Source organism: Acanthisitta chloris, unplaced genomic scaffold, assembly GCF_000695815.1.
Source record: "Acanthisitta chloris isolate BGI_N310 unplaced genomic scaffold, ASM69581v1 scaffold6123, whole genome shotgun sequence".
NCBI lineage: Eukaryota > Metazoa > Chordata > Aves > Passeriformes > Acanthisittidae > Acanthisitta > Acanthisitta chloris.
The window spans coordinates 1-27,210 of record NW_008665359.1 but is presented as its reverse complement, the minus strand read 5'-3'; the positions used below and the strand labels follow the sequence as shown (position 1 = coordinate 27,210).

The 27,210-nt window shown below is 39.2% G+C and overlaps 1 protein-coding gene across 1 annotated transcript; it reads right to left on the bottom strand.

Annotated features, from left to right (window-relative positions):
* Positions 1 to 3,565: 3,565 nt before the first annotated feature.
* On the bottom strand, positions 3,566 to 27,152 carry PI15 (peptidase inhibitor 15). The gene is made up of 6 exons (XM_009071720.1): positions 26,971 to 27,152; positions 26,089 to 26,430; positions 8,635 to 8,753; positions 8,292 to 8,424; positions 8,013 to 8,128; positions 3,566 to 3,995 (listed from the first exon to the last, which is right to left on the bottom strand). The coding sequence occupies exons 2-6, from the start codon at positions 26,359 to 26,361 to the stop codon at positions 3,860 to 3,862; spliced, it is 777 nt and encodes a 258-aa protein (XP_009069968.1). The 5' UTR covers positions 26,362 to 26,430; positions 26,971 to 27,152; the 3' UTR covers positions 3,566 to 3,859.
* Positions 27,153 to 27,210: the final 58 nt, after the last annotated feature.

Here is a 27,210-nt window from a genome sequence, read left to right as displayed (position 1 = left end):
AAACATAGATCTACCTACCTTCCTATCTATCCATATATCTCTAGACATAGATATGGACATAGATACAGGAATATTTCTTTCTGTTAGATCACAGCTGAGTTATGATCCTTTTTCAGAGCCTTGTGTATTTCTCAGTGTTCACAGGGGATGGCACATGAAGTCTAATTTTACTGTACATGAAGTTCTTACGGAATCCAACTTTTTCATTACTGCAAAAGTTATATTAAACCTCCCATAGTTTTCACTGAGGCCTGATCCAACGCATATGGAATTCAGAGGCAAACAAACTGATCTGAGAGAACAGATCCCAAGGATAAGTGTGCAAGGTCAAGCCCAGATTTTCTGAAGTCATTTATTTCCCAGAAAGGATTTGGGATCACTAAAACTTGCTCAGCATGAATCTGAAGTCATGACTGTCAGAGGTCTTACTCTTCCCATAATTTGTTCTGCAGGCACTTGCCTGTTGTGATGAGGGGAAGGTGCTGTTTGGTTTGGTTATGAACTGTAATACATTTTCCTCTCTGATGCATATAAACCCCTTATTATAGCCTGAAACAACATAAAAAGGAACTTTGAAAGCAAATCTAGACTAGTGGTAAAGCATATGCTTAGCTGAAAAAGATCTCACAAACACTGGAGTGTATATGGTAATATTGGAAGTGATCCTTATCTTCCACAAAAAATTATATGTAACTTCAGCACCAGAACATAAAGGTTAGCACCAAAAGGTATCAATTGCTACCCATCATCTTAGGTGTTTAAATGAGGCAAAAAAAGCACAAGCAGATATTATAAACAGCTGAACTCCATAATTTTATCAATTACTCCATTTTTTACTCTTATGCCTCTCACAGTATTTTGACTGAAAATATTTTTTTGCCTTAGTTTGTGTATATTTGTATAATTTTATATTTAGAACAGAAGTCTGAGCTAATTTCTCTGTCTTTAAAGACACACCCCTCTGTTCAGGAGAAGTTAGTATTTCAAGGCTATCAGAATAGCAACTGGGGGTAGTTTGCCCCTGAATGGCCTTGAACTCATCCAGAATTTTCCTCAGCATGTATCAGAGCCGCAAAGACATCTGAAGTATTCCACACATTTCAGTACTTCTGTTGTATCAGCACTTGGTGTCAGGTAATCAATCAGGCAGCACTGGCACTGGCAATCAAAGTAGAGCTTCACTGGCATTATCATTACCTGGCCCAAGAGAAAAAAGACGATAGAAGTAGGGGCAATTCAAATAGGCAATACAGAAAAACCTTCAGTAAACTACTTTAAAGTGGAAGGGGAAATTTCATGCGGCAAACAAATATCTGATGAGTTGTCATCCTCTCTGTTCAATGAAAAATATTCAGCTAATGCTCAAGTGCTTGTGGCTGGTTTTATCAGGAGCTGCTCGTACGAAATAGCTTATATCCAGATCATTTTTTGCTGCTGTTGATTACAGTGTGATTACAATAGTTAATCCCTAGCACCATTATGGGATGTTGTGAAGAAACCTGCATATCTGTTTGTTAAAAGCAAAGTTTTCTATATCCACAGAAAACAAAATATTCCACGAAATCAAGGTATTTGTAGCAACTTAAAAACTAACAGATACGATAACACATATACCCGTGATAATAATTTCAGCTGAATTACAGAATTATAAATTAATTTACAATATCTAGTCCTGTTTGGAAAGTGTACCATACAATATACAAGTTGCAAGTTTCAAAGTGCATAGTCATTTATTGTCAGACCTACTGTTGTAGGCTCCATGGCTTAACCTGAACTTTTCCTTATGCTCTGCTTCCTATCTTGTATTTTACAAATAAAAATACTGAAAATAGCTAGAGATGCACTGTTTTAATTGTGCTGTCTTCACCCCTAGAGAAGATTACTTATGCAGAACAAAAATGTATTTGTCACATGCATGTTTGTCAAAAACTGTGCTGGCTGAGGGCCAAGTACTTTTTTCTCACTGAGTTATTTCACTGTGTACATAGTTGATGCAAAGTGGTTGTCTTTCAACCCCAAAACAGGACTGGATTTTACTCAGCCGAAGCGTTTGACTGACTGAGCACTGTCCAAGTCCAAACCCCTTTAAAAACAAAAGGACAACCACTTATATTGTAACAGTTAGGATAAAAGTTAGTAGAAAATTACAAGTGTTGTTCTTTTAAAACATGGACACATTTAAAGTCAATATACCTGTCTAGTTATTGTCCTGTCAGATACAGAAGCATCACTAACTGGAAATGTCTGAAGGGCTGCTACATTTCATGTGCTATGAAGCCCTTTCGCCCATCCCCCAAGAAATCTTGCTGGAGAAAAAGAATAACTAATGCAGAAAATTGAAACTCATCTTTCTTTTTATATCACCAATATGTTACTGCATATTCTGGTGACAGACTGTCTCAAATACCCTCAAAAGACTGAATTAGTGATTTAAAGATACATAGGTAGGTAACACTAGTGAAATTATTCTCTGTTGTTCTGCTTGCTCTACTTGGTATTGCTTTTCAAATTTCATAAATTTCTGAGGTCTAAACTAGCAATGCAAGCAGACTAAACGTGTATATTTAAACTGGAGTACCTTCTGCTTTGTAATCTAAAGCCAAAACTCTAGGCTATTTCACTTACATAGTAGTTGTGGAAGACATTTGATTTCTTTCTTATTATGATCTGTTTTCCAAGAAAAGTACCTGTATAATACTCTAGCTTAATGTGTAGGTCCTCTTTATGTATGTTCCATTAAGCACCCATAAGGCATTCAGGTTTTGGCAGGAAAGTTTTTGGCAGATTTGGTTTTTAAGAATTCACACAGATATTTTCAGGAAGCAGCACAATATATTTTAAAGGACACTGCCAATTGCTTTAGAAATTTGGAATTTTGTAACAAATCTGCATGCACTTTTAAAGTTTCCTGATGTCTTTTATTTAGAAAACCTACTTTTAGGTCTGATTTCTCCTGATTCTCAACTGAGTTTCAGTCAGGGGGATAACACATATATTGGCCAACTTACAGTGTGAAAAACAGTATTCATGTCATGTATTGATGAATGTTGCTTTGTAGCAATATATTTCATTTGCCTTCCTGTACAAGAATAAATATACTGCTGCAAGGCACCATTATAGCATTATGACTGTGTTTTAGATATACAGAAAGGTAGAGTTAGGCTGTGCTGTTAGCCCAGTATATTTAAAGTGATGTAGCTTTCTATATAGATAAGACTTCAGGCACATGAGTTAACAGCCACTGCATCTTGGCTAGTGTGGTTCCTCATTCTCTCCGATGTTCCTGTCTGCACACAGGCATTGTTGATGATAGCAGCAGCCATGTGCTGAACTCTTGAAACACCATAAACAAATTGCTGCTGTGCATGAGGTAGGTAATATCCTGCAGTTTCTCTTGCACATATGTTTTCCTCTGCTCAGTGTCCCATTGACATTGCAGGTGAAAGCACAGGTGTAAATGGGAGGAACCACTGGGAGTGTGAGGAGAATTTGTTGTTTTGCATGTCACATTCCATTTTTAAAAGTATCTTAAACAATGACCCTTCTCTTTCTGGGGCTATTATTTTAAAATGATATCTTTTGGTGTGCTTTTAATATAACCTAATCTTCAGGAAGCTACACTTGCTAAGATGAAAATTAGTTTGATCTCCTTTAACAAAATGTGAATCAAAAAGGGATAATGTCAGTTGTAAACCACAAAGTGTTAAAACCAAATTATACTCTATTTTGAAAGCTAATTATACAAAAGCATACAAAAAGAAAACATCAGAGTATTATTACAATATCTCTCTCTATATAATATGTGCAAAATTCAATATACAAGCTTCTTGTTACTCATCAAAATAATGTAAACCTTAACTTATTTAAACCAGTATAAGTAGTTTGATGTTACTCCTGGGAAACAAAGATTGTCAGTACAAGAGCCACCATAGCTTGGAGGACAAGCTGAACATGGGACTCCTACTTTATATGGTGCTTCTCCAATCCAATTCCCCCTGAAAATAAAGAAAAAGAATGCTTAGTAATTTAAGACCAGAAGAAAACAAATCATTAACCATACTTGTTTTGAATGATTAAAGTTAATGTCTTCATTAATATCCTATAAATGCTCTGTTACTAAAAAGATGACATTAATTTATTTCTCTAGGTTACTGACAAAAATTGATCTAACAGTTCCCCTCAAAAAGCAGGAGAATGACCATGTCACTCTGGGCCAATGACATCCATTCCACATCCTTTCCTTTAGTCTCTGTGGTGAAGTCCCAGTCTTGCTTTTGCTACAGCCAAGTGATTTTTTTATTCTCTTGATCCAGGGACAGAGTATATTTTACTGGAGGGCTATATTTATGAAAAATTAGCAAAGTAAGCATTGGTGCAAGGTTTTCCTTAAACATCTTTTTGTCTGGCTTAAAAGCTTGTATTTGGAAGGCGGAAAAACAAACTGAGTGAAATCTTATTCTTAGGTTGCACTACCCTAGGTCCACATTCTGAAGCTCTGAGGCTGAATTTGTGGTTAGAAAAAACAGAAAATGAAAACTATTTGCACCAGTAATGTACTAAAAAGAACTGTATTTGGGCATTTCTAGGGGTCTCATAGATGTCAATGAGAGGAGAAGGAGGCCTCCTGTCTTGTGAATACAGCTCTGTAACAGACCCTAGGAGGGAAAGGGGACAGTCTGGAGAGTGATCACGTGAAAAAAAGTAACTCTGAAACATCTCAGAACATCTGAAAAACACATCCAGACTAGTGATGTAGGCAGAAAGCAAGTTAAAATTAGCTTTTTATTTAAATGTTATGTCTCACAGAGCAGAGAACTTTCCTTTAGTTTGCATGTGACGTGGAATAGCAGTGAGTAATGCAATTATTTATGAAACATTTTCTCATCCCCCTACCTCCTAGCCAATAATACTGGATCAAAAGACCTGGTCTGGGTTGTGCCTTGGAAGAAAGTAGGAATCTCAAATAATTTGCTCACTCCTACTTCTCTTCCAAATCGGTACAGCAGACTAAGTGCTCAGGAAATACATTTAGTTTGACAGCAGATAAGGAAATCCAGAAAGAGTTTGCTGAAAACTGATTTCTGCTTCATTTTCTATGCATCACATGGTTGATTTGTGTGAGACTGTTAGACAACCTGGGGCAGGGCCTTTCTAAACTTTGCAGTTATCCTCCTTAATTTTTTTTTCCTCCCTCCTCATTTCAGAACCATAAATATTCAGTGCTACAGCATGGCATCAGTGAAAATTACTAGGAGCTCTAAATCCCAAATCTTTGCCAAATTACAATCTTAATAACTCAGGTTGGGGCTGAAATATTCACCCCCTTCTTCTTTTGAGGAAATTCTGATGTGCTGGTTACTCAGGACACAGACTTTACTGACTGGCAAAGAGACTTCGGCATGTGTGCTCATAGACTCCAAGTCCAATGTCCTTAACTCAACTTAATTAAATCTAAGAAATACAAACTTAATCCAAGCAGGACCACTTGATATCCCTTTTGTGACTCTGCAAGAAGTAGATGTGAAAATCATGCCTATGAATGAAGGTCTATTCAAAATCTCACTCAGCGAAAAAGCTTGTTTTGGTTTTGGTTTGTTGTTTGAGAAACAGTGGGATTTTTAGACTGAGAAAATATAAAATGTCAGTTATTCATTGTTAATTGACACACAGACACTGTGTCAGTTTTCAATAATGCCTAATGTACAAAATCATTTTCTTCCCAGATATTAAAATGAGAGATGCATTCTACAAAGTTTGTAATTTTTAGTATTTTTTCAAATGGAGATATATACAAAAATAATATTTGGGTTTCTCTTATAAACTGACTTCACCTTATCCATGCTCATAGAATCATAGAATCATAGAATCAAACAGGTTGGAAAAGACCTCCAAGATCATCAAGTCCAACCCTACCATGGTTACTAGACATGGCACTAAGTGCTGTATCTAGTCTCATCTTAAAAACCTTCAGGAACAATGAATCCACCACCTCCCCGGGCAGCCCATTCCAATGCCTGATTAATCTCTGTAAAAAATCTCTTCCTAATATTTAACCTAAGTCTCCCCTGGCAGAGCTTGAGTCTGTGCCCTCTTGTCCTAAGATAAGAGCTAAAAGCTTGTGGAGCTAAAAGTCAGATACAATTTTTGCTGCCTGATCTTTGCTCCATCACATTAATTTCTTACCACTCTTTTCTAGTAAATATGAAAGACAAATGGACAGAGAAATCTCCTTGATTTACAAAGGCTTTTCTCCAAGTTAGTTTTCTTACTAAATCCTATCTTTTTTTTAAGTTGCAAAATCTTTTAAAATTCTTTTACTCATATAACAGCTAGAATAATCACATTTCTTGCATATTCTTTACCACAAATGGACCTGTGCCACCAAGAGTTTATGGAAAACATTCTCAATTAATTACACTTAGATTCCTATACAGGACTATGGCTTTGCCTAATATACAGTCAGAGAAACCAGCCACTTACACCATCTACACTGCTTTTGAAATAGTGGTCCAAACCAGACCGCAATTCGAAGCTCTCCCTAAGCCATACTTTATTGACTCATTCTGCACTCAGATGTAAGCTTGGAATGACATCTAGGAAATGCTGGGAGAAAATTTATTTCTTTATTTCAACCTAACACACGCCTCTGCAAGCTACTGGAGACATAGGGTCACCTATGGGTGTCTATGACTTGTACTTTGAAGGACCCTAAGGCAAGTTGAGATAGATTTGTAGATACGGAGCTTAGGTAGATGGATATCATATGGAATCAATGCTATGGATGCCACTATGCAGCATATTCATAAGCAAAACAACACCACCACGTTGCTGTGGGCAAACAACCATGTGCAACAAAACGTATCATAGAATGAATCATAGAATGGTTTGGGTTGGAAGGGATCCTAAAGATCATGTAGTCCCAGCCTCCTTGCCATGGGCACTAGACCAGGATGCTCAGAGACCCCATCCTGCCTGGTCTTGAACACCTCCAGTAATGGGAATCCACAACCTCTCTGGGCAACTGTTCCTGTGCCTCACCACCCTTATAGCAAAGAATTTCTTCCTAATATGTAATCTAATACTACCCTCCTTCAGTTTAAGGCCATTCCCTCTCACCCTATCACTACATGCCCTAGTGATAAGTCTCTCTCCAGGCTTCTTGCAAGCCCCTTTCAGGTACTGGAAGGCTGCTACAAGGTCTCCCTGAAGCTGTCTCTTCACCAAGCTGAACTGCCCCAACTCTCTCAGCCTGTCTTCATAGGAGAGGTGTTTCAGCCTGTGATCTATTTAGTGGCTCTCCTCTGGACCCACTCTAACACATCCACATCTTTCTTGTGCTGAGGACCCTTGGATGCAGCACTCCAGGTGGGGAGCAAAGTAGAGGGGGAGAAAAACGTCCATGGATCTGGAGGTCACACCTCTTTTGATGCACCCCAGGCTGGCTGTCTGGGCTGCAAGCATGCCTTGCTAAGTTATGCTGAGCTTTTCATCCACAAACACCCACAAGTCCTTCTCCTTGAGGTTGGTCTCAATTCACTCCCCACCCAGCCTGCATTTGTGCTTAGGATTGCCCCAACCCATGTGTGCTTGGCCTTACTGAAAGCCATCAGGTTCACACAGGCCCACCTCTCAGTAAGTCAAGGGCCTGACCTACAGTGGGGTTGCTTACCTGAGGAAGTTTAGTTCACTATGACTTTATATAAAAGAGTGAAGCAATAAGGAATTCAAAGTAAAGTGGAGTCAGCACAAAGAAGACAAAAATTATTTTAGTAATAACAGCACTAAAGGAAAATAAGTTTTGGTTTTGTTTCATATGCATCAAGTTAATTCTTCTTCTTCCTTGTATACCAAAGTCATGCATTTCTGTATATTCAGATAAAAAGTTAGAATAAAGGAGCAGCCCCCAGAAAAAGTACAAATAGAGGTCATGCTGCAGAAAAAGGAATAAGCAGTCCTATGAGAGGACCAAAACATGCACAAAGTATAAACAAGAATAAAAGAAAGCAACTCACTTTGGGGCATAGTTGCATACCAAGTAAACAGCTCGTCGCCAAACAGATCCCCAGACATTCATATTGTGGCATGTGTGGATTGCGCAGCCTATACGATTGGAAGTGGCCCAAACCATCTGTACAAATATTTATTATTGGTGAAGTCCAAATTGAAAAGAAATATACATATACATATATAGATATATACACATTTATTTGAGAGAGAGAGGTAGAAATACATCATAGAAAAGCCCACCTTTGGACAGCAGATTTTAAATAGAAGAATGTAATTCATATAACCTGTGTGTAATGGGTGCACATGGGTCCATAACATCGCATGGGGCACCTGGGGTTGCAATCTTGAGGATAAGGGAAAGCATAATCCTTCACCTCATCGTACCACGGCTTTACCAGCTGGAGAATAGATCGATACCTGGGTTTGTTTAATATAAAATAAAGAAAAAAGTCATGTTAGATTTCTCCATGCATCACTAAGGGCACAGTATTAAGCAATAATATTCTTAGGCCAAATGAACATAGATGGATAAAAATTATTGCTAGAATATTGAATAACACATCAGGCCAAGATCTGGATTTCAGAGGTTGTTCAAAGTCTGACAAAATAATTGCTTTGTATGCTTACCTTCCAGTTCTTACAGACAGGTTCTGGCCCAAGAATCTCAGTAGGTAGGAAGGTCCATGGTCCCAAATGCATGTAGCAGCCCAAGCCTCTGCAGATTTGGCAAGAGTTTCATCCCAAACCTGACAAAATAAAATATCCTTAGCAGTAGAACAGAAACAAAAATAGTGACCATAGTGTTAGAACACAAGAAGCAAGTATCTTAACCCAGAAACATACTATTGTAATACATCTAACTCCTAACTAGGTAAAGAGCTCTTGAATTGAGAAAACTGTGGGGCAGCATATACAGGATCCAGCAGGATTTTTCCTACTGCTGGACAGAATTCCTGCCCACATCATTAGAAGGAGCCAAGTACTCAAATCTCTCTTTTTTTTTCTGGAAAAGCCCTTCACCAAACAGGCATTCTCCTACCATTTTCCCTTCTGTGTTGATGAGATCCATGTGTAGAGAGGAGTGAAATGTTGGCTGGGACTCAGATAGAAAGTGAAGGACAGGCACATGGGCAAAAACAATTCAGCACAGGTCTTACATACCCCACAAAACCCTAACACATTTGAAATACGAACTCAGGAGTATCTATAGCCAGACAGAATGTGTGTGGCAGCTCTTCATATTTGAGGTCACAAGGTCAGGAAAAGGGATTCCATAAAGGCAAAGACTATGGATAGTTTCCAGGTGCAGTATGAGTTTCACTACTTTATTCTGGATGGAAGCTGACATTGGAATAAAAAAGATAACAGCTCTGTAAGAAGAGACTATTTGACTTATTAACTTAAACACTGTCTCCTTTATATGCTTTGCCTGCTCAATTACATGCCTGATTTGTAACTGCTGTTTTCTCCGCAGCAAACAGGCTTGCCACAGCAATAACAGAGATATCAGCAACAGAACCTACTGCACCACTGGAGCTCCTGATAAAGAATATCTCACTGTTGCATTACAAGTGCACACAAGTTCTAGTATACCTTTAGTGTTTAAGGGATACCCAAGAAGGCTGTAGATTCTGGAATCAGATGTATATTTTGAATACCCTGAGTGGAGTGTTTAGGTGCAGTGTTTAGGATAGTTGTAATGAACTGCAGGTAGAAAGGCATGAACAGAATGTGGTAAAATTGCCTATGCAGCCCATTGCAGCTTTTTAAACACAAACCCAACTCATAAATCTTGAGGGGCTATGAAATAAAAAGTATGCTCTCTGAGGTATGAAATAAGAGGCAAACTCAGAAATAAACTTAGCAAAGGATAAGGTGGTCCACATCACAAATATTTTCTGTACTATGAGCTAATAATGATTTCGAATACTGAATTCAGTTTTAATTTCACAAACCTGCAGAGCGAAAAGACTCATCATAGACTAGGACAGTAATTCATGCCCTGACTCTGGTACTTTGTGGAATTTCTCTTAGTGAAAAGGACAAAATTTAGTAAATTTTATGAAATTGCTATACCATCAAGCCACACTTTTGTGAATATGGAGTGGGTGAGGTACCTCCTAGATTAAAGCTGAAGAGTGGAACAGAGATCAGTAAGAACCCCTAAAATAAATGATCTTCCATTCAAGTGGAACCACCTTAGGGACAGTAAGATGAGTCATGCTTAATGCTGAGCAGATTTGTTTTACACCTGATTGGAGAAGCTCCCAGAACAAAGTCAAAGCAAATTGCCAGTACAAGGACAAAACACAGAAGTATTTAGGAAGAAGCTACGAAGGAATGGTCTTCAAGCCAGGGAACATTTAGACTTCAGCTCTGAAAAATTAAGGGAGTTTCTTGGAGGAGTTAAGGATAAGCATATAACTTGGGAAGATAAGGCTAAGCTGGAGCATGAGGGTGAAAGAGAGGAGGACACAGGACTACTATGGCACAGGCCAAAACCCAGAATATGCTCCAGGGCCCAAGGCAAAGAAAACTGTGCATAGACTTTTCTTCTGCTTTGTATCTCTGCCATTAAGTTAACTAGCTGCATGTGGCCAGTATACAAAAAACCCTTTATAATCCTTGTGGTACAGCAGTGGTCCCAAAAAGAGGGCTTAAAGAGTGGGTACAAGCATAAAAGTGTGCCTGGGGAGTGTGCCTGAGAGGCTGGGGCCACAGTCAGTGTTTGGAGCCGGTCCAGGCCCAGGGGAGCAGAGAAGCACATGGATCAGTGTGTGGGTACAAACACAGCTGCCTGGTGTGCAACCATAAGGGGCTGCTCCACCAGGACTGTGACACCCCATAAACACCCTCCTTTCCTGGGATTAATCATGCTTCTGGCATGAGTGCTCCTGCCAGAAGGCTGAACACAAGGCCTGCGTGCTTGCTCCCAAGCGACCTGGCTGCACTCTCACAATAATCTAAATGTGTACTGTATTCACACAAATAGCACTGAGATCCTAACTTCCACCCAGCATATTTTTATATGCCAAATTGCCTCACAAAATAGCATGTTAGGTGTGTGAAAAAATGTGAAGACTGGATTAGGTTTTTACTATTAAAGCCCTCCCTAAATGAAGCACAGCCCATGCCATGGACAGTGAGGGCATTTCTAGGCCACTTTGATTTCTCCTCAGCTTCATTTTCTGATTATCAGGAATCATCTGCAGCATTGGATTGGTAAAGTTTCAAGGTGTGGTTTCAAACACAGTTAAAATGTTGTGGGTTTGGCAGGTAAGCATTACCATCATGTATAGTAGACTCTGCTTTCCACTCTGCTTTCCATTATCTATCCATTCTTGACCACCCTCTGAACAGATTAAATTTTTGGCACACATTAAAAAAACAGAGACAAGGAGAAAGAAAATAACTACCGAATAAGAAATAAGGGGGAGGGAAGCATGTGCACCATCTTAAAATTTCCTTCATTAGCAGGCTAGTGAAGACCCCTTGTACAGAGTCCCCTACTGCTATGTAAATCATTTGTATGTCAATGGCAGAAGATGAAGTGCTTCACCTTCCTTATTTATTTTTCTAGAAGTCTCAGTCCCTCTATGACCAGCTCTAGATCATCATCAGAAGAAGAGAAGGCTTTAGGGAGACCTTACAGAAGCCATCCAGTACCTGAAGAGAAAGATGGAGAGAGACTTTCTACACAGGGATGAAGTGACAGGACAAAGGGCTTTAAGCTGAAAGAGGATAGATTTAGATTCACTATCAGGAACAAACTCTTTACCATGAGGGTGATGAGATATTGGAATAGGTTTCCCAGAGAAGTTGTTGATGCTCCATTTGTGGAACTGTTTAAGGCCAGGTTGGATGCATTTCTAAGCAAACTGGTCTAATGAAAGGTATCCCTGCCCATGGCAGGGAAGTTGGAGGTATATGATCTTTAAAGTCCCTTCCAACCCAAACCATCCTCTGATTCTATAAAAAGGCAAACAACTAATATAGGCTGAAGCAAAAAAATTATCTCATAATGACCTAAAATCCTCTAAATTGTAAGAGACTGTATTTTCAGTTCAGCCCTTTCAAAAGAAGTCTGATCCTGAGTCCACACTTGTATTAATTTGAATCTCAGTTCAGCCCTGTTTTGGGCATGTAAGAGAATAGGCCAAAGATATTTAGATTTTTGAACCCATGAGGCTTCACTGTTGTACATAGATAATTAGCATATAAAGAAATAGGAAAATATTCCAAAAAGCAAAACTGAAGTAACTTCTGAGAGGGACAGTTTCTGTACAGAAGAAATTAAAAGCTGAAGGTAATTAGCAAAGAGTTTTTAAAAACAGTGTGATGTAGTAAAATTATAAACTCTGAGATTATGGACAATCTAGTGTTTCTACTAAACAAGTCAGAGAAAGCTGCCTAACATGAACCCAAAATTGTAAAAGGGAAAAAGGAGAAAGATTTCCATACTCAGTGGGTTAAGATCTGAGAAGGTGACTCATCCTCAAATGCTGATTGTGCAAACTCCCAGTGCCAAACTATGCTCATCCTCTCCATAAGGACAGCAAATCTTCATTTCCTATGTTGTTAGTAGTTCGGGAAGCAGTCACCTTCCTCCCATCCAGTATAATGATCCCCCTCAAACTCCAGATCACTGATTTGGTCCATCATGGAAACCCTTCCCACTCCTCAACTGGGTCTAACTGAGCTGCAACAGAGTTAAAGAGTGTTACCACATTTCCACTGGCAATTTGAAGTGAACATCCTTTAGCCAACTTATTTTTCTTTCTTGAGCCAAAGATTGTTTTCCTAGAAAGTTGTCCGTCTGTGCTCTCTGCACTGTTCCCTGCAAAAATGGCACTTCAAAACTAGACTTCACTTAAAAATTGTCAAGCGGACTGAACACTAGGAACCAGACAGTGCTTCTATATGAGGAGTTTCAACACCAGAGACCACTTTAGAAGGCAGCTCTGGGGTGTTCTCTGCACTTACACAACACACGCTGCTTGAGAGTTAGGAATAAAATCTCAGCATTAATAAAGTCAGCAGTAATTTTGCCAGTTGGGCCAAATTTCATCCAAGATTTTGTTTTGTTTGTAAAATATTTAATAAGTAAAATATTTAATCTCTAGAATGTGTAATAAGCATTAGAATGTAAAGAGAGCTCTCTTCCATGTTGAATGAAATTTTTTGAAGCCCAAAATGTGACCTTCCTTCCCCAAGGCAAGCCTTTAATGTTGTGGGTCACAGGTCCCTCATACCCTCCCTTTTTATAGCTGTTTCTATAGCTGTCTCTGAGTTGTTCTTGGATAATTTATATGTAGAAGGGATGAAGCTACTCTTTTGTTCCTTGTTGGAATAGCTTTGTTGGAACAGAAGGTCCTAGTCACAACTATCCTCTTAGGTATTAAAATAATGGTGAAGCTGAATAAACATTCTGATGAAGAAAAAGAAACAACTATAACATTACAAAGATCCATCCACAACAGTTGTTGAAAAATATTTGGTTCTCCCTTTCTACATTGATCGCTATGTTTTAATTTGAGGAATTGTATACCTAATAATTTTCAACTATAATTTGAACTTAGAAACACAGTTCTGCTTATTTTCAATTACAGGCAGAATTGTACTTATAATATCAATCATTTAAATGGAGTAGCTTTCTCTTGACACTGCTCAACGCATTAGGAGGCAAACCTAATCACTTGTTCTTATTGCAAACTAAAGGACCGAGGTATTATTGCAAACATACTGCTACTCTGGATACACTTACGAGAATAACCCATTGCCTGCGGCAATTTTACTTGAAAAGTAAAAAAGTTCATATTCCTAGTTTTAAATGCTCTACTGCAACATCTGTCAGCAGGGCCTGAACAAGTGATTAGGATTTAAAGTGCTCCATTTAATTTGCTTTGGAAAACTTGTTCAATGTTTTCTACTTACAGATAAAATAGTGAGGTCACTGTCTGAAGTACCTTGTTGCTTTCAGCTTTACCTCCTGTTCTGCAAAAGACAGAGAAAGCTACTCCATTTAAATGAGCACTTGCAGAGAAGGGTACGAGGGCTCTAACCTTTAGCGCAGCAAAACTAAGAGGTGTTCCATGAAAACAAAAGATCCTTAAGGAGGATCTGACATTAACTATTTCACCTAGTCATACTGAAGGCCTCTAGTGAATATACACCCCTGCTTTAATAAAGGTACAGGTCTGAAATGCTGTTTCCTTGACACCATCAAAATTCCAAGGCCTGATTTTTGTTAGTGCCAGTGATGGGCACCAGACCCTGAGAACGATGCCTTGAATATCTGCTTTGGTTTAGTCAGTGTAATCTATCCATGACTTCACATATCCATCATTAACAGATGTTCTCAGAAAACCAGACTTAGTATTGTTGTGCATTTATGCATCCCTTGTTGTATGAGACAGAGACAACATTACCACATCAAATGACAATGAACTCTCCTCTTCTCTGCAAGTACTCTGAAATGGCTATTAATGGCAACAGGTAGCATGAATTTGTGATTTAAATATAAAGGAAGCAGAATACACAGTGGTGCACTCTATTAATGATTTTTTCATTCTGTGTATATACATATTCTGTGTTTTGCATCTCATTCTGTGTTATCATATCTGTGTGTAAGGTGGGGTTTTTTAGAATCATTTAAACTTAGAGCCCTCATTGTTGCAAAGAAAAAATGAAAAAAATGTGGTAAGTAAGAACGCTCCTTCCCTGAGATTGCCAGCAGACAGACTGTGAGATAGAAGATATGGGCTGACTGGGGCATCCATAAAGATATGTTTTTAACCCGGTAGCCAATAGGGTCGGCTAATGATCATCATAAAGCACTCAAGCAATCCAAAACTATGCTTTCATTCTTCTCTTGCCATCAAGATCCTTAATCTTTCCTGGCTCAGTTTTATTGCCAGTAGCAAGGAAGCTCTCCTCACTTGCACAAGAGAACATCAGCAGTGCATTGCTCTAAATATTAAATACCAGCAGCAGCACTGGGTTTGTTTGGTTGGTTTGTTGTGGGTTTTTTGTTTAATATATCAGCTAGGATAATATTATGCATATTTCTCAATGGTAAATCAAGTACTTTAAGCAAAATATTCACATCCTGGTCAGTCACTACCTTCCTAGGAATTGCCTGAGTGCCCATCGAGTGAGGGCTGCTGCCCATAAGGCCAGGACAGCCGTGGCATGACTACACCCTCAGCTGGCTGCCACTGACTGTACAGCTGGAGTGACAAGTACCAGGTACAGGTGTGAGCACAAATCCAGAGTAAGCAGGTGAAGTATACTGTTTTAATCACTCCCCTCTGCAACAGCTCTTCTATACAACTGTAGTTATATGATGAGACGGCAAATGAAATGTTGGGATACGCAATTCAAATACAGGTGCACAGCAACACTGTTACATTTTGAAGTAATAAAAAGTGGCAATTTGCCAGTTTTGGCATCTTATTTGCCATTAATATATGTTTACTGTGGAATCACATTAGTGATATTCAGATTGTTATTTCACAGAAACAAATCCACAGTGGTTCCTAGGCACCTCACAAAGGTGGTCAGTAGGACAGTAGAACCTTCTTTTAGCAACAATCACTCAAAATATTAACCTTTCCATCTCAGACTTTTTATTTTACTCTCCATTAGCTCTGCGCTATTCTGGTTGAATATCAAAAGCTGTTACTTTCAGAATGGCAGCAAGTGAGGAAGAAGAAAACGTTGACTCAGGCAATTTCTTCCTCTGAGAAACACATTATGAAGCCAAGGGATGAAATCTGACATGTCCAGTCCATCTGTGCAGCTGCATTCCACAGCTGCTAGTGCAAGTCCCAGAGAGGATTAGCAGATGTAGGCTGCTACCCTCCAACATGCAGGTCTTGTCCTCATGGGTCACTCAGCCACGCAGCCTTGCACCAGCCGCACCACTCGCACGTGCGGTGGCTGTCTCAGAAATCCCACAGCAGCATGCAGGGCGTGCAGGAGTTTCTTGCACAGCCTCTCCACTTCTCTTTCATATAGTCAAACCGATGGCATTTTCAAGTTCATAAACCAAAATCTGGCATGAAGCTTAATCAAATAATCCAACAACCCTTCTGCCTGGATGCTTCTTCAGCAGACTGACTGAAAGGGCCTCATCTCTTTTGCCTTCATTTTGTTCAATACATACTGTGTGATGAAAACATATGAGCTCATTGGAACTTATAGACAGATTTGGCAAACTTCATCTATTTATTTGGGCTCTGAGATCATCTGGACTCTAAGGCTCTCTTTCTCTCTAAGAATATGATTTTTTTTATCTCAATTGCCACCTGTTGGAAATCTTTCTGTACATATTGTAACTGGTGCCTACCACACATGCAGGTCCTTTCTTACATGCATTAGGCAATAATTAGAAAGTTTACACAGAAAACTGCCAGTCTACCCTCCAGAGAAAAACATCTTGATGGGAATCTTAGTTCAGTACCTCATTCTTTTGCAAATAAATAGAGGGTTAATACATCAAGCTGCTTGTCCAATACTTCACTGCAACTCAAAGTAAAACCATGCAATGTTTCACAGTAAATTTACTCTCAGATAACCAAACCTCCAAACATCTGATTCACACTTCTGAAAGGCTCAGTAATGGAAGGTCTGTCTTAATCACAGCATCAACGAGACAGATGTCCAAGAAACCTCATACCAGAAATACTCCTCTTATGAGGAGTATTCAAGTCTATATTTTACACAGGAGTTTATATTCCTGGGTGTCTTTTTGGTGCAAATAAAAAGTGCTATCATTTGAAGCTTGACCACTGCTAACAGTCAGTTTGTTTCTTCTGAAGGTTGTCTGCATTTCTTTTCACATTTGGCACCAGGCTTTTAAACAACAAGAAACAAAGAATATTGGTAGGCTGTCAGATTTAATAACAATAAGCTTCCCTGATATGCTATTATTTGTTTAGCTTTTGGAAAAGTTAAATATCAGAGCTACATATCTTAAAATATTCAGTGCTTTTCTAACCTACTGCAAGACATATTTTAGTTGGCAAGACCTTATCTTAGAAGTGGTAACAAAAAGGACCAAACTTTGTCTAGCTCCATGTCACCCTGACAATTGGTCCTGAGTCTGAAGAAGAGGGTGTCTGACCTCTATTATTTTAAATATGATCAGAGCAAATAATATTTTCTAAAAAAAACCCCACAAAATGTGAGTGAAAAATATATTTGGCTTGTGGTATTTTGTTTCTTTTCTATATGAAAAAAAAATCAACGTATTTACTTTTCTGTTACAAACCAATGAAGTTTTTCATTAAAAGAAAAAATGCTCATAATTTCTTTAAAAGTTTTCAAAGAAAATACTATTTTCTAAGTAGCTCTAGCTGAAAGATATGGCAGCATGCCGCAAAAAAACCCCACATAAAATCTTCTTTCTGCAGAATAAAGAATAAGAACAGTAGTTCTTTATTCTCAGAAGAAGAAACTTCAGTTTAAGAATCTTTCTCTTGATACAGATTAATGGATATCATTGACAGAGGTGCAAAATCATTTCACTCTCAGTTGCATTAAAACAGACCTCAAACCCCATCCCAGGGCACCTGCAGATGTATTCGCATGTGAAGGTGCCTGAGCTGAAGACAGTGTTCTGTGTACAAACAAGGGGCTATCCTGGGGTTTCCATCTTTTGCTGTCTCTAGGATACATATTTTCACAGACCTGGATAGACTATATCTCTTTTCAGGCATGTAAAGAGTATGAAAATGTTGAGACATCTGAGGTTACTATAATCTCCATTCATGTATGAAACAAAGTACTGTGTACTTTGGATCAAGATTCTTGTGAAAAATGCCCTGTCTCTGTTTTTAGCCAAGAAGTTCAAGAGGTGCTACATTTAATAATAAAGGAATGTCTAATTCTGAGGGCTGTGGGCAGGCTGCTTTTCTATCTGAGATTTTACTAGGTTGTTTTTTGTTTGTTTAAACTTCTAGAAGGCTTTCCACTAATACTAAATTTAAATAATGTAAATATTCTCTTCTAAAACACCATCAAGATGCATGTTTTAACATTGTTATGCATAAAATGTTGGAACCAATTTCTAGTATCAAAGCAAGTTTAACACAGTCATTCTTTTTCACAGTATTTATCAACAACAGCATTTTGGGCGAAGTTTTTCAGATTTTTCAAGAAGCACTTTCCAGGCAGGGTCCTTTCTGTTCAATTCCTCAACAGGTCTTCTGTCATTTACTCTGAACATAACAGATGGCTTTTGTACTTCTTATAGGTAGCATCCACTTGGATTTGACCCCAGATGAACACCACTTACAGAGACTGAATAGGTTTTCCTAGCTTTCTGTAAATGAAACTGGCTGGAAAAATGGGCAGCATCCTGAATCTCACTGATAGCCAAGTAGTACAGTGCTGCATTATTGACAGTGGTGCACTAGGAAATAGATAAGTGGCTAAATCACCTGTGAGGCAAAAGAGGTAACTCTGTTGTGCCAAAATTAGCAGAAAGTAAGCTCTATCTACTCCTGCCTTCATTCAGCTCACTGTGACTTGCCATGTTGTGCCTCCACTGCAGAAAAAGGCTGAGTATGCTGTAAAATAACTGCTTCCTTTCAAAGCTGTGATACAGACAGACACCCTTAACAGTAACCACGTAAACCACATCAGTTCCTTCCATATTATTCTAATTTTCTGAGAGGATTGATATTCCAGAATTCATTAGCCCATGATCTTCAGACACTCCTGGTGCTGGGTTATGGTACCAGGCAGAAGTGACATATTCAGTTGGCTAAACAGAAACACAAGTGGTAGGAGGCAGTAACTGGAACCAGGGAACACATCTCACTATTACACCTCTTCTCATTTGTTCTTACCTCACTTGTGAATTCCCAGCACAAAGCAAGCTAAAAGCTATGGCAAACTGGGATAAATGCACCACTCTTGGGAAGCTCCAAGCAGCTATATCTCTCTCCTTCCAGAGGACTGAGGTGGACTATACTCATATTTACTTTGTGCTCTGGCATGATGAAAAATAGATTAAGATCTTTGTACCCTGACTCATCATCTGATTACCTTTTCAACCTTCACCATACATATATAGGATTTAAGGGAACAGAGCTACTCAATGGAAAAAGTGGGCTACCAGTAACTTCTAAATTCTTCATTGCATTATGGCACTTGTGTCTTTAAACATGCATAGTTAAAATGATGGGCCTAATCTCCTTTGACATTTAAGGGTGTTGTTCACTGAATTAACAAAGGAGCTGTAAATGGAGTGCAACTGTAAGTTGCTCCAACATGCAGAAGCATTACAACAACATGCACATGGAAATTAAGGAACGATAATATTCATATATGCATCTTCATATCAAGAAAACTGTCAGTAAATATGCAAAGGGTAATGTTTGAAACAAGAAAGGATAGAAATCCTATTGGCAGCTAAAAAAAAAAGCATATAAAGATTAATTATCTGAGTTTTAGAGGGAAATATTTAGGTTAGACATTTGGAAATAATTTCTATTCCTAACGTAAAATATTTGCCAAGAGATGTGACTGAGACAGCACCACTGTATGTGTTCATGAGTAGACAAGATGAAAACCATATGTATGTAATGCAGAAGGAAGTCCTGCAACAGGCCAGGGATAAACTACATGAATTAAGAGATCCTATCCAACTCATTAGACATAAATCTTGAAGGAATTAGCCCTGCAATCCTTATTCACAGACATGTATGATTTCAGTGGGACCATGTAGATAAGCCAGGGCAAACAACTCAAGAACAAAATGTCCTTTAAGATTTAGAATGGTCTGTAAGAAACCATATTGACAACAGCAAAAAAAGGAAAACAAGTTGAGAAGCTTATTTATCAAAAATACTTTTGAATTGGAGAAAAAAAACTAACTCGCTCTTTCCATGTCCATATAAAACACTTTAGGTATTAAATAGAACTTTGGAAAACTTGAAGTAGGTTTGGGTTTTTTTTTCATTTTTGTTTTACCCATCATTTACTTCACATTCACAGAACATACTGAAGAACACCTTGACAGTAAGAGAATGTTACCAAGACTTTCAAATTTAGAACTGAAATAATAATGCAGTTATTTACATTTGTGACCACTAAATGGGCTAATTTCTTACTTCTCTGACCTGACTTTGTAACTTGTCTGCAAATTTTCTGGGACAGGAAGCAAAATATCCAAATTCACCACCTCAGCAAAGAGGGCCATTCCTGGGCCATACTGAGTGCACAGATTTCCAGTATGACATACGTGGACTCCTTCACAGGACTACAGCAGCTTCTTTTGGAACACAATTACTTTTATTTTAGAATAATAGCTCATTTCCTTTGTCCATTTTATCATGGTCTTTTATGTGGATTTACTAGAAATATATAGGCTCAGATTCTCCATTCCCTTCCAGTTCCTCTGCCACCAGCAGAAACAAGGGCTAGATTTTCCCTAATATCAAAGTGCATTTACACATCACTGAACAAAAAAAGAATTGAAACTATATCTGAATATCTTCTGTACATAAGCACGCTCGAGCACTTTTTGCTCTTCAAATCTTCACACAGCATTCCACAAACATTTTTGAGTATGCAATCCTCTCCCATCTATTATATTTCAGACATGCTATTGCATGTCTGCTAATGGCCAGGTGAACTGGTAACAGCCAACATGGATTTAAAAAGGGCAAATCATGCCTGACAAAATTGATGACCTTCCATGATGGGGCTACAGCATTGGTAGATAGGGGCAGAGCAACTAACACTGTCTATCTAGACTTGTGCAAAGCATTTGGCACTGTCCTGCAAGACATCTTTGTCTCTAAATTGGAGAGACATGGATTTGATGAATAGACCACTTGGTGGATAAAGAACTAGCTGGGTGGTTGCATGCAAAGAGTAGTGGTCATCGGCTCATTGTCCACATGGAGACCAATGACGAGTGGTGTCTCTCAGAGGGCAGTGCTGGAGATGATACAGTTCAACATCTTTGTTGGCAACATGGACAGTGGGATCAAGTGCTCCTTCAGCAAGTTTGCTGACAACACCAAGCTGTATGGTGCAGTCAACATGCTGGAGGGAAGGGATGCCATGCAGAGGGACCTTGACAAGCTTGAGAGGTGGGCTGATGTCAACTTCATGGAATTGAAGAAAGCAAAGTGCAAGGTCCCACACTTGGGTTGTGGCAATCCCAGACACACCTATAGGATGGTCAGAGAGGTGGTTGAGAGCAGCCCTGTGGAGAAGGACTTGGAAGTGATGGCTGATGAAAATCTCAACATCAGCCGGCAGTGTGTCCTTGCAGCCCAGGAAGCCAACTGAATCCTGGGCAGCATCAAAAGCAGTGTGGCCAGCAGGGCAAAGGAGGTGATTCTCTTCCTCTGCTCTGCTTTGGTGAGACCCCACCTGGATTACTATGTACAGTTCTGGTGACCCCAGCATAAGGACATGAAACTACTGGAGCAAGTCCCAGAAGAGGGCCATTAAGTTGCTAAGAGGACTGCAGCACCTTCCTTAGGAAGACAAGCTGAGAAAGTTGGGGCTGTTGAGCCTGGAGAAGAGAAGGTTGCACAGAGATGTCATGGCAACCTTACAGTATCTGAAGGGGGACTACAGGGAAGCTGGAGAAGGATTCTTCATTAGGAACTATAGTGATACGACAAGGCATAATGGGTGCAAACTGAAAGAGGGAAAATTTAGATTAGACATTAGGCAGAAGTGTTACACTGTGAGGGTGGTGAGACACCGGAAGAGGTTGCCCAGGGAAGTTGTTGATGCCCCAACCCTGGCAGTGTTCAAAGCCAAGTTAGATAAAGCCTTGAGAAACCTGGTCTAGTGGAAGATGTCCCTGCCCATGGTATGGGGGGTTGGGACTAGGTAATCTTCAAGGACCATTCTGACCCCTCAGTATTCTAAGATTCTATGACTATGTTGATCCATACTGGGCTCAGGACTCATCCCTGCAGAGGCCACAGTGACGTACTCGCAAGCTGTCTTTTGGTACGGCTCTTTAGGAAATTATTCAGATCACTTTAGAGTATTCTCGACAAGAACAGATTTTCCCATTTTGCCTATGTGACTGCCATGGAGGACAGTGTTCAATGCTCATTAAGACCTGGCTATATCAGAGTTACTGATTCCACATGCAAAACTGTAAAGAGCATGCCTGTATGTAAGCACCTGCTCAACCAGCTTTTGCATGCACACAGTGATGTGTGTTACAACAAAAGACCGTAGGACTTTTAAGAAACTGGCCTCAAGTGTGGATGATTGTATGGAAGGTAAAAATAATATCTGATTCTCATAGAAATAGATATTTCATTAACGAATGTTTTGGGAGCCTGAAGATGGCCCAATACACACTAAAACGACATGTTCTATGAGACTCAACTTTCTGCCGGCAACACATTGCACGTATTTACTGGCCTAGCAAGTAGCTGAGATATTCCAGAAAGGCAACACAGGCCTCTGTAGTATAGAATTAGCATTCAGAAAAAGGGATTTGTTCATTCACAAACTTCCAGTGGATCTACAGGTTTACATACTTTTCACACTAGACAGCTGCTGGCAATTCTACACCTCACTTTTTCTGAATCATGAATTTTATGGAATCTTTCTCGTCTCCAGAAAAAAATATGCAAAGCCAAGTGGATGATTTTCAGCCTTTGCTAGGTCACAAGTATGGTGCCATCTTTCTTTCTGCAGGTATACCCTCAGCTTTTAGAGCACAAAGACTAGAGAATGAGAGTCTTAGGATGAGGAAGAAAAAAGATCCAAGTTAATAATAAGGACTCATTAATTCTATATTCTAGGCCTGGAAGTTCTTGTTTTCTTCTGCTTTCACTTTCCATCACATATACACTGATTTGATTTTTACCTGTAGAAAAACTTCCAATTGAAGGCATCAGCAATATCAAAACCAAAGGAGGACTACTTTAAAGTCTAAGGGTACCAATGTCCCAGCAGAGATTTACCAATGTATAACTGGCATAAGATGCACCAGTTTCTTTCACTGGGGACTGATAATAGAACCATGCCTCCCACCACATTTTTGACTCTCCCATTGTCCACCTTCACTGGGGACTCATACAGCAACAGGCTGTAGCAACACTCAGGCCCACCTCTCCCAAAGAGAATTACAACACTACCCCAGCTTTGTTACTATAGTTTATCCGAACGTTCCCTGCCTAATGCATGCGCATTCAAAGCTGTTCTTCCAAGACCTCTAATCCAAAGCCCTACAGCACATAAACTTTCTAGACAGTAAGGACAGGGTGAATAACACCCAAGGAGTGCAAAATATCTATAAATGCACTGAACATGTGAGAAGCAGGCTGTATCAGAGAAAGGAACAGAATGTGACAAGAAAAAGGCCCCAAAAAAGGTTGGGTGTGGAAAACTGGAATCACAGGATCCAACCCATACAGCTAAACCCTCAGTTTTCTCCCATGTGGAAGAAAAAGCAAATGGAACTGTACAGAAGTGAGAATGTGATACAGTAATTCATGAGGAGAACAGTTCCTAACAGAATTAGGAAAAAAAAACAAAGCACAATTTAACATGACTGTGAACAGAGAAAAGATGAGAAAGTATCTTTTTCTTGTCCTTCCAAACTGCTTGGTTTTCCTCTACTTCAACACTTAGAAAAGATTTCCACAATTTACTGCATCTGTAAGCAATTCCAGTTCTCTAACATGTGACATCCGTTTTAGTCACTGTTAGGGGAAATGGAAAAGGCCATTTTCTTCACTATCCCTGCACTTTTCCATAGTATTCAGGACAGGAACACACACTCTGTAAGGTTCTTTCAAGTACAGTTCACATTGTCTGATAGTAATGACGTCTTTGTTGTCTTACATATGAAAATGCCTATTGAATGACATAACATCTTTTATATGTAGCAGCAGCAATCTCATGTCCCCCTAAGATATAACGGATGCTGTGCCACGCAGTGAAATTATTCAAGACACCAAAGAATGGACAAAAAAACCCTCAAATGGACATTAGTAATACTGGTGTCACCAGTCTTGGTATGGCTTACAGCACCATGCCATCATCAAGGCCTTCCTGCCAAAACCTTAGTGTAACCAGAGTTAAATACATGTTGCCATAACCGTGAGGCAGATGGTAGAGCACACTACGTGTGATGTTGCTCACTGGGGCTTTTTCTGTAGTTACATGGGACACACACAGACTTACACAATTTTGAAAGAGACTTGGTAGCAAAGGGGTGCACTGCCACTTGGGGATCCAAGGTCAAGTTGCACTCTGGATCATTACCTGTATAGCTTGAGGTGCTGCTCTGAATTGTGCAGCATTAAGTCACTAACTACTTTCAAAGTGGAAAACCAAATGTCAAAGAAAGCCTGGGACCTTGCCCTTGAGACTAGTGATGGGGCTGATGCTGATGGGAACACAGGTACATGCTATGGCTGGTTGGTACTGGTAAAAGCAATAGTAAGAAGGGCAAGGAAAAGAATAGCATGTAAGCTGTGAAGAGCTTGACTTCCGTCTTCATTTTGTATGAATGCTGCAGCAAAGCTGCATCAGAATACCTAACCAATATGCACTGGCAGTTTATGTATATAAGTGCATTAAAATAGATTTAATCAAGGAAGCTTGCTTTGTATTTTAAAGGGTTTTTTACCAGACAGGCTAAGAACACTACACTTACAAAACCCTTGGGAATATGACAGGGTGCTGGCTTCACTTAAGCAAACTGCAGGAGCACATTTCTAAAACACACAAGCCAAGGAAGGGCATGGTAGGCTGCCATTCCCTCAGACATTACAACAAAGTTTATTTATGCAAAATCAAAGGAAATGTCAGTGGAGAGTGCAGCAATGAAAATGATGACTGAGCTTGACTTCTGGCCTCTCTAGTTTTTCTGCCTCTGACCTTTCCACTTAACCAAACTTAAAACTCAAATATGGTCTTCATCCTGCAAAGTTTTGAGTGTGCTCAGCATTTTGAGGTGCTGCTGCGATGTGCAAAACAGATTACACAATCAAATCCAGACTTAGGTAACATCTGTGATAGAAACATGTCCAAATTTTTAGTCATTAGCTGCTAAAAAGGAGGAGTTATTACTGCTATCCCTTTTTTATGTCAAGCTGATGGTGTCCTATTTCTCAAACCTGTTAACGGGCTGTTGCTATATAAGAAACTTTGCTTTGAAAGCACAGACAAGTTCTGTCAGCACCATAATAAATGCTTAAAGTCACAGTGTAAATACCTTACTTAGAAGGTATAAGAAATGTTGGTCGGCCAACCTATGTTTATACATTAGAGGTTCACAATATACATGCATTCAAAGTTGGAACACAAAATAACAAACACATTGCTTTAGCTGGTAGTGCTAAGTATGAAATCCCAGTGAATGAATAACTTCTATCATACCTGCAGAAACAGGTGATTCATATAATAAGTATCTGCCAATAAGGGGAAAATGTGCCTGCCACAAACCTTTTTTGAACACACTGAAATACTACATGCTAGAGAAACATTTAAAAGCAACACTATATTTGATGGAAAAATAAAGGTATTAGGTGTACATAAACCATATGCAGGAAGTAAAACACACAAACAGGAGACAAACACTGCATCATATAAATTACTTTGAAAACAGTCTTACCATATTGCTTCCAAAAGTATTACGTGTGAAAGAAATCAGTAATGGTCATTGGGTACCTTTTTGCCTGCATCAGGGCAATGACTTTCAGTGTAGTCTACAAAAGCAACAGGGCTACTAATGATTAGCACTTCAAACACTTGTGATCACACACTATTCCTCAGGACAACAAGCAGTTAACTCACCAGTTTATTTACTTGGATCCCAGAACCTTCATGGGGACTACTCATGGAAGGAAACAAAAATTCAATAGAGCAAGTAAAAGGTTCAGAGTTCAGTATTTAGCTTTTGCTTGCCTAAGTTAATGCAACTTAAAAAAAGTAAAGATAGAACATTATAGTAAACAGTAATAGTTAAAAAATCCCATGTATCTAGTTAACTAAACCCTCATAATTTGCTTAATAAAATGGAATCACCAACTTACAGCTTGTTTTTCTCTGAAATAAACAAAGTTCACTTACCATATATTCCATGTTGGAAGCAGGTGGGAAGACTTTGCCTCTGACTTGGTTATGATAATCAAGAATGGCAATCATGTCATTCTGTGAAATGTAGCGCTTCCGCCTGGCTTTGGGAATTTTTGCAGAGTCCAGATGAGCTGCCAAAGCTGTCTCAATGTCAGTGAAATTATTGTCTGACAGGAATAGGTCAGTGGAGTTGGGTAACACTAGTGCACTTGTTTCACAGAGAATGGAAAATAAGAGAGCACAACTGATTGCAGCAATTACTGTCATTTTGGGGCCAAATGAGAAAGATAGGCCACAGAGGTACTCTGCTTTAAGTCAGGGCAGCAGAAAACAGATCTGTAGAAGAAAAGAAATCAAAGATGTGATTCTGTACTTCTGGGTAGCAAGACAAATTGAACTGGCAGGCTGTGATCAGAAAAATTATTCTGTCAGCTCAATGATAAAAACAATCCAGTCAGAACATGTGTTGCTGAGCAATTTTCAATAAGTGATAATAATGTTCTTACTACAAACACAGCAAATGAAGTGTCATTGTACTATGAATTACATGATCAGAACTAACAGTATTCCTGAAATAGTGACAGTGCTATCACACCAGACCTGTCCAGAAACCACACTATAAATCTTAAATGGGGAGACTGCAAGAAACCTCACATCAGGTTTTCCACTGAAAATGAAAAGTATATTCTAGGCTATGCCTATCCCATAGGCATGGATTGTTTTGACACACTGTGGCAAACTACTAGGCAAAAGAAAACATATACAGCATGAAAGCAGGACATCTTAGAAACAGCATTCAAATAATAAGTTCAGAAAAATGTGATGAGCATTGATAAAACTGCATGCAAAGCAAACTTATGGAGCTGAATGGCTTACCTCTGGATAATACCAAGAAAAAAAAGAACACAGTCTATTGTTCTCCCAGTATATATAGCACTCTCCTATGTGATGATATGAACCTTTGTGAAGGAGTGTCTCTTATTACAACCCCCCCGCAAAGAACAAATCTCTGCTAGTTGTGAAGCTCGTGGCCAGAGGAGCTGCTAAGAGCTTTTATAGTTTGAGCCCGTGGGAGCGCGCACGGGCAGCCTGGCGCGGCTGAGGCGGGAGGGGCTG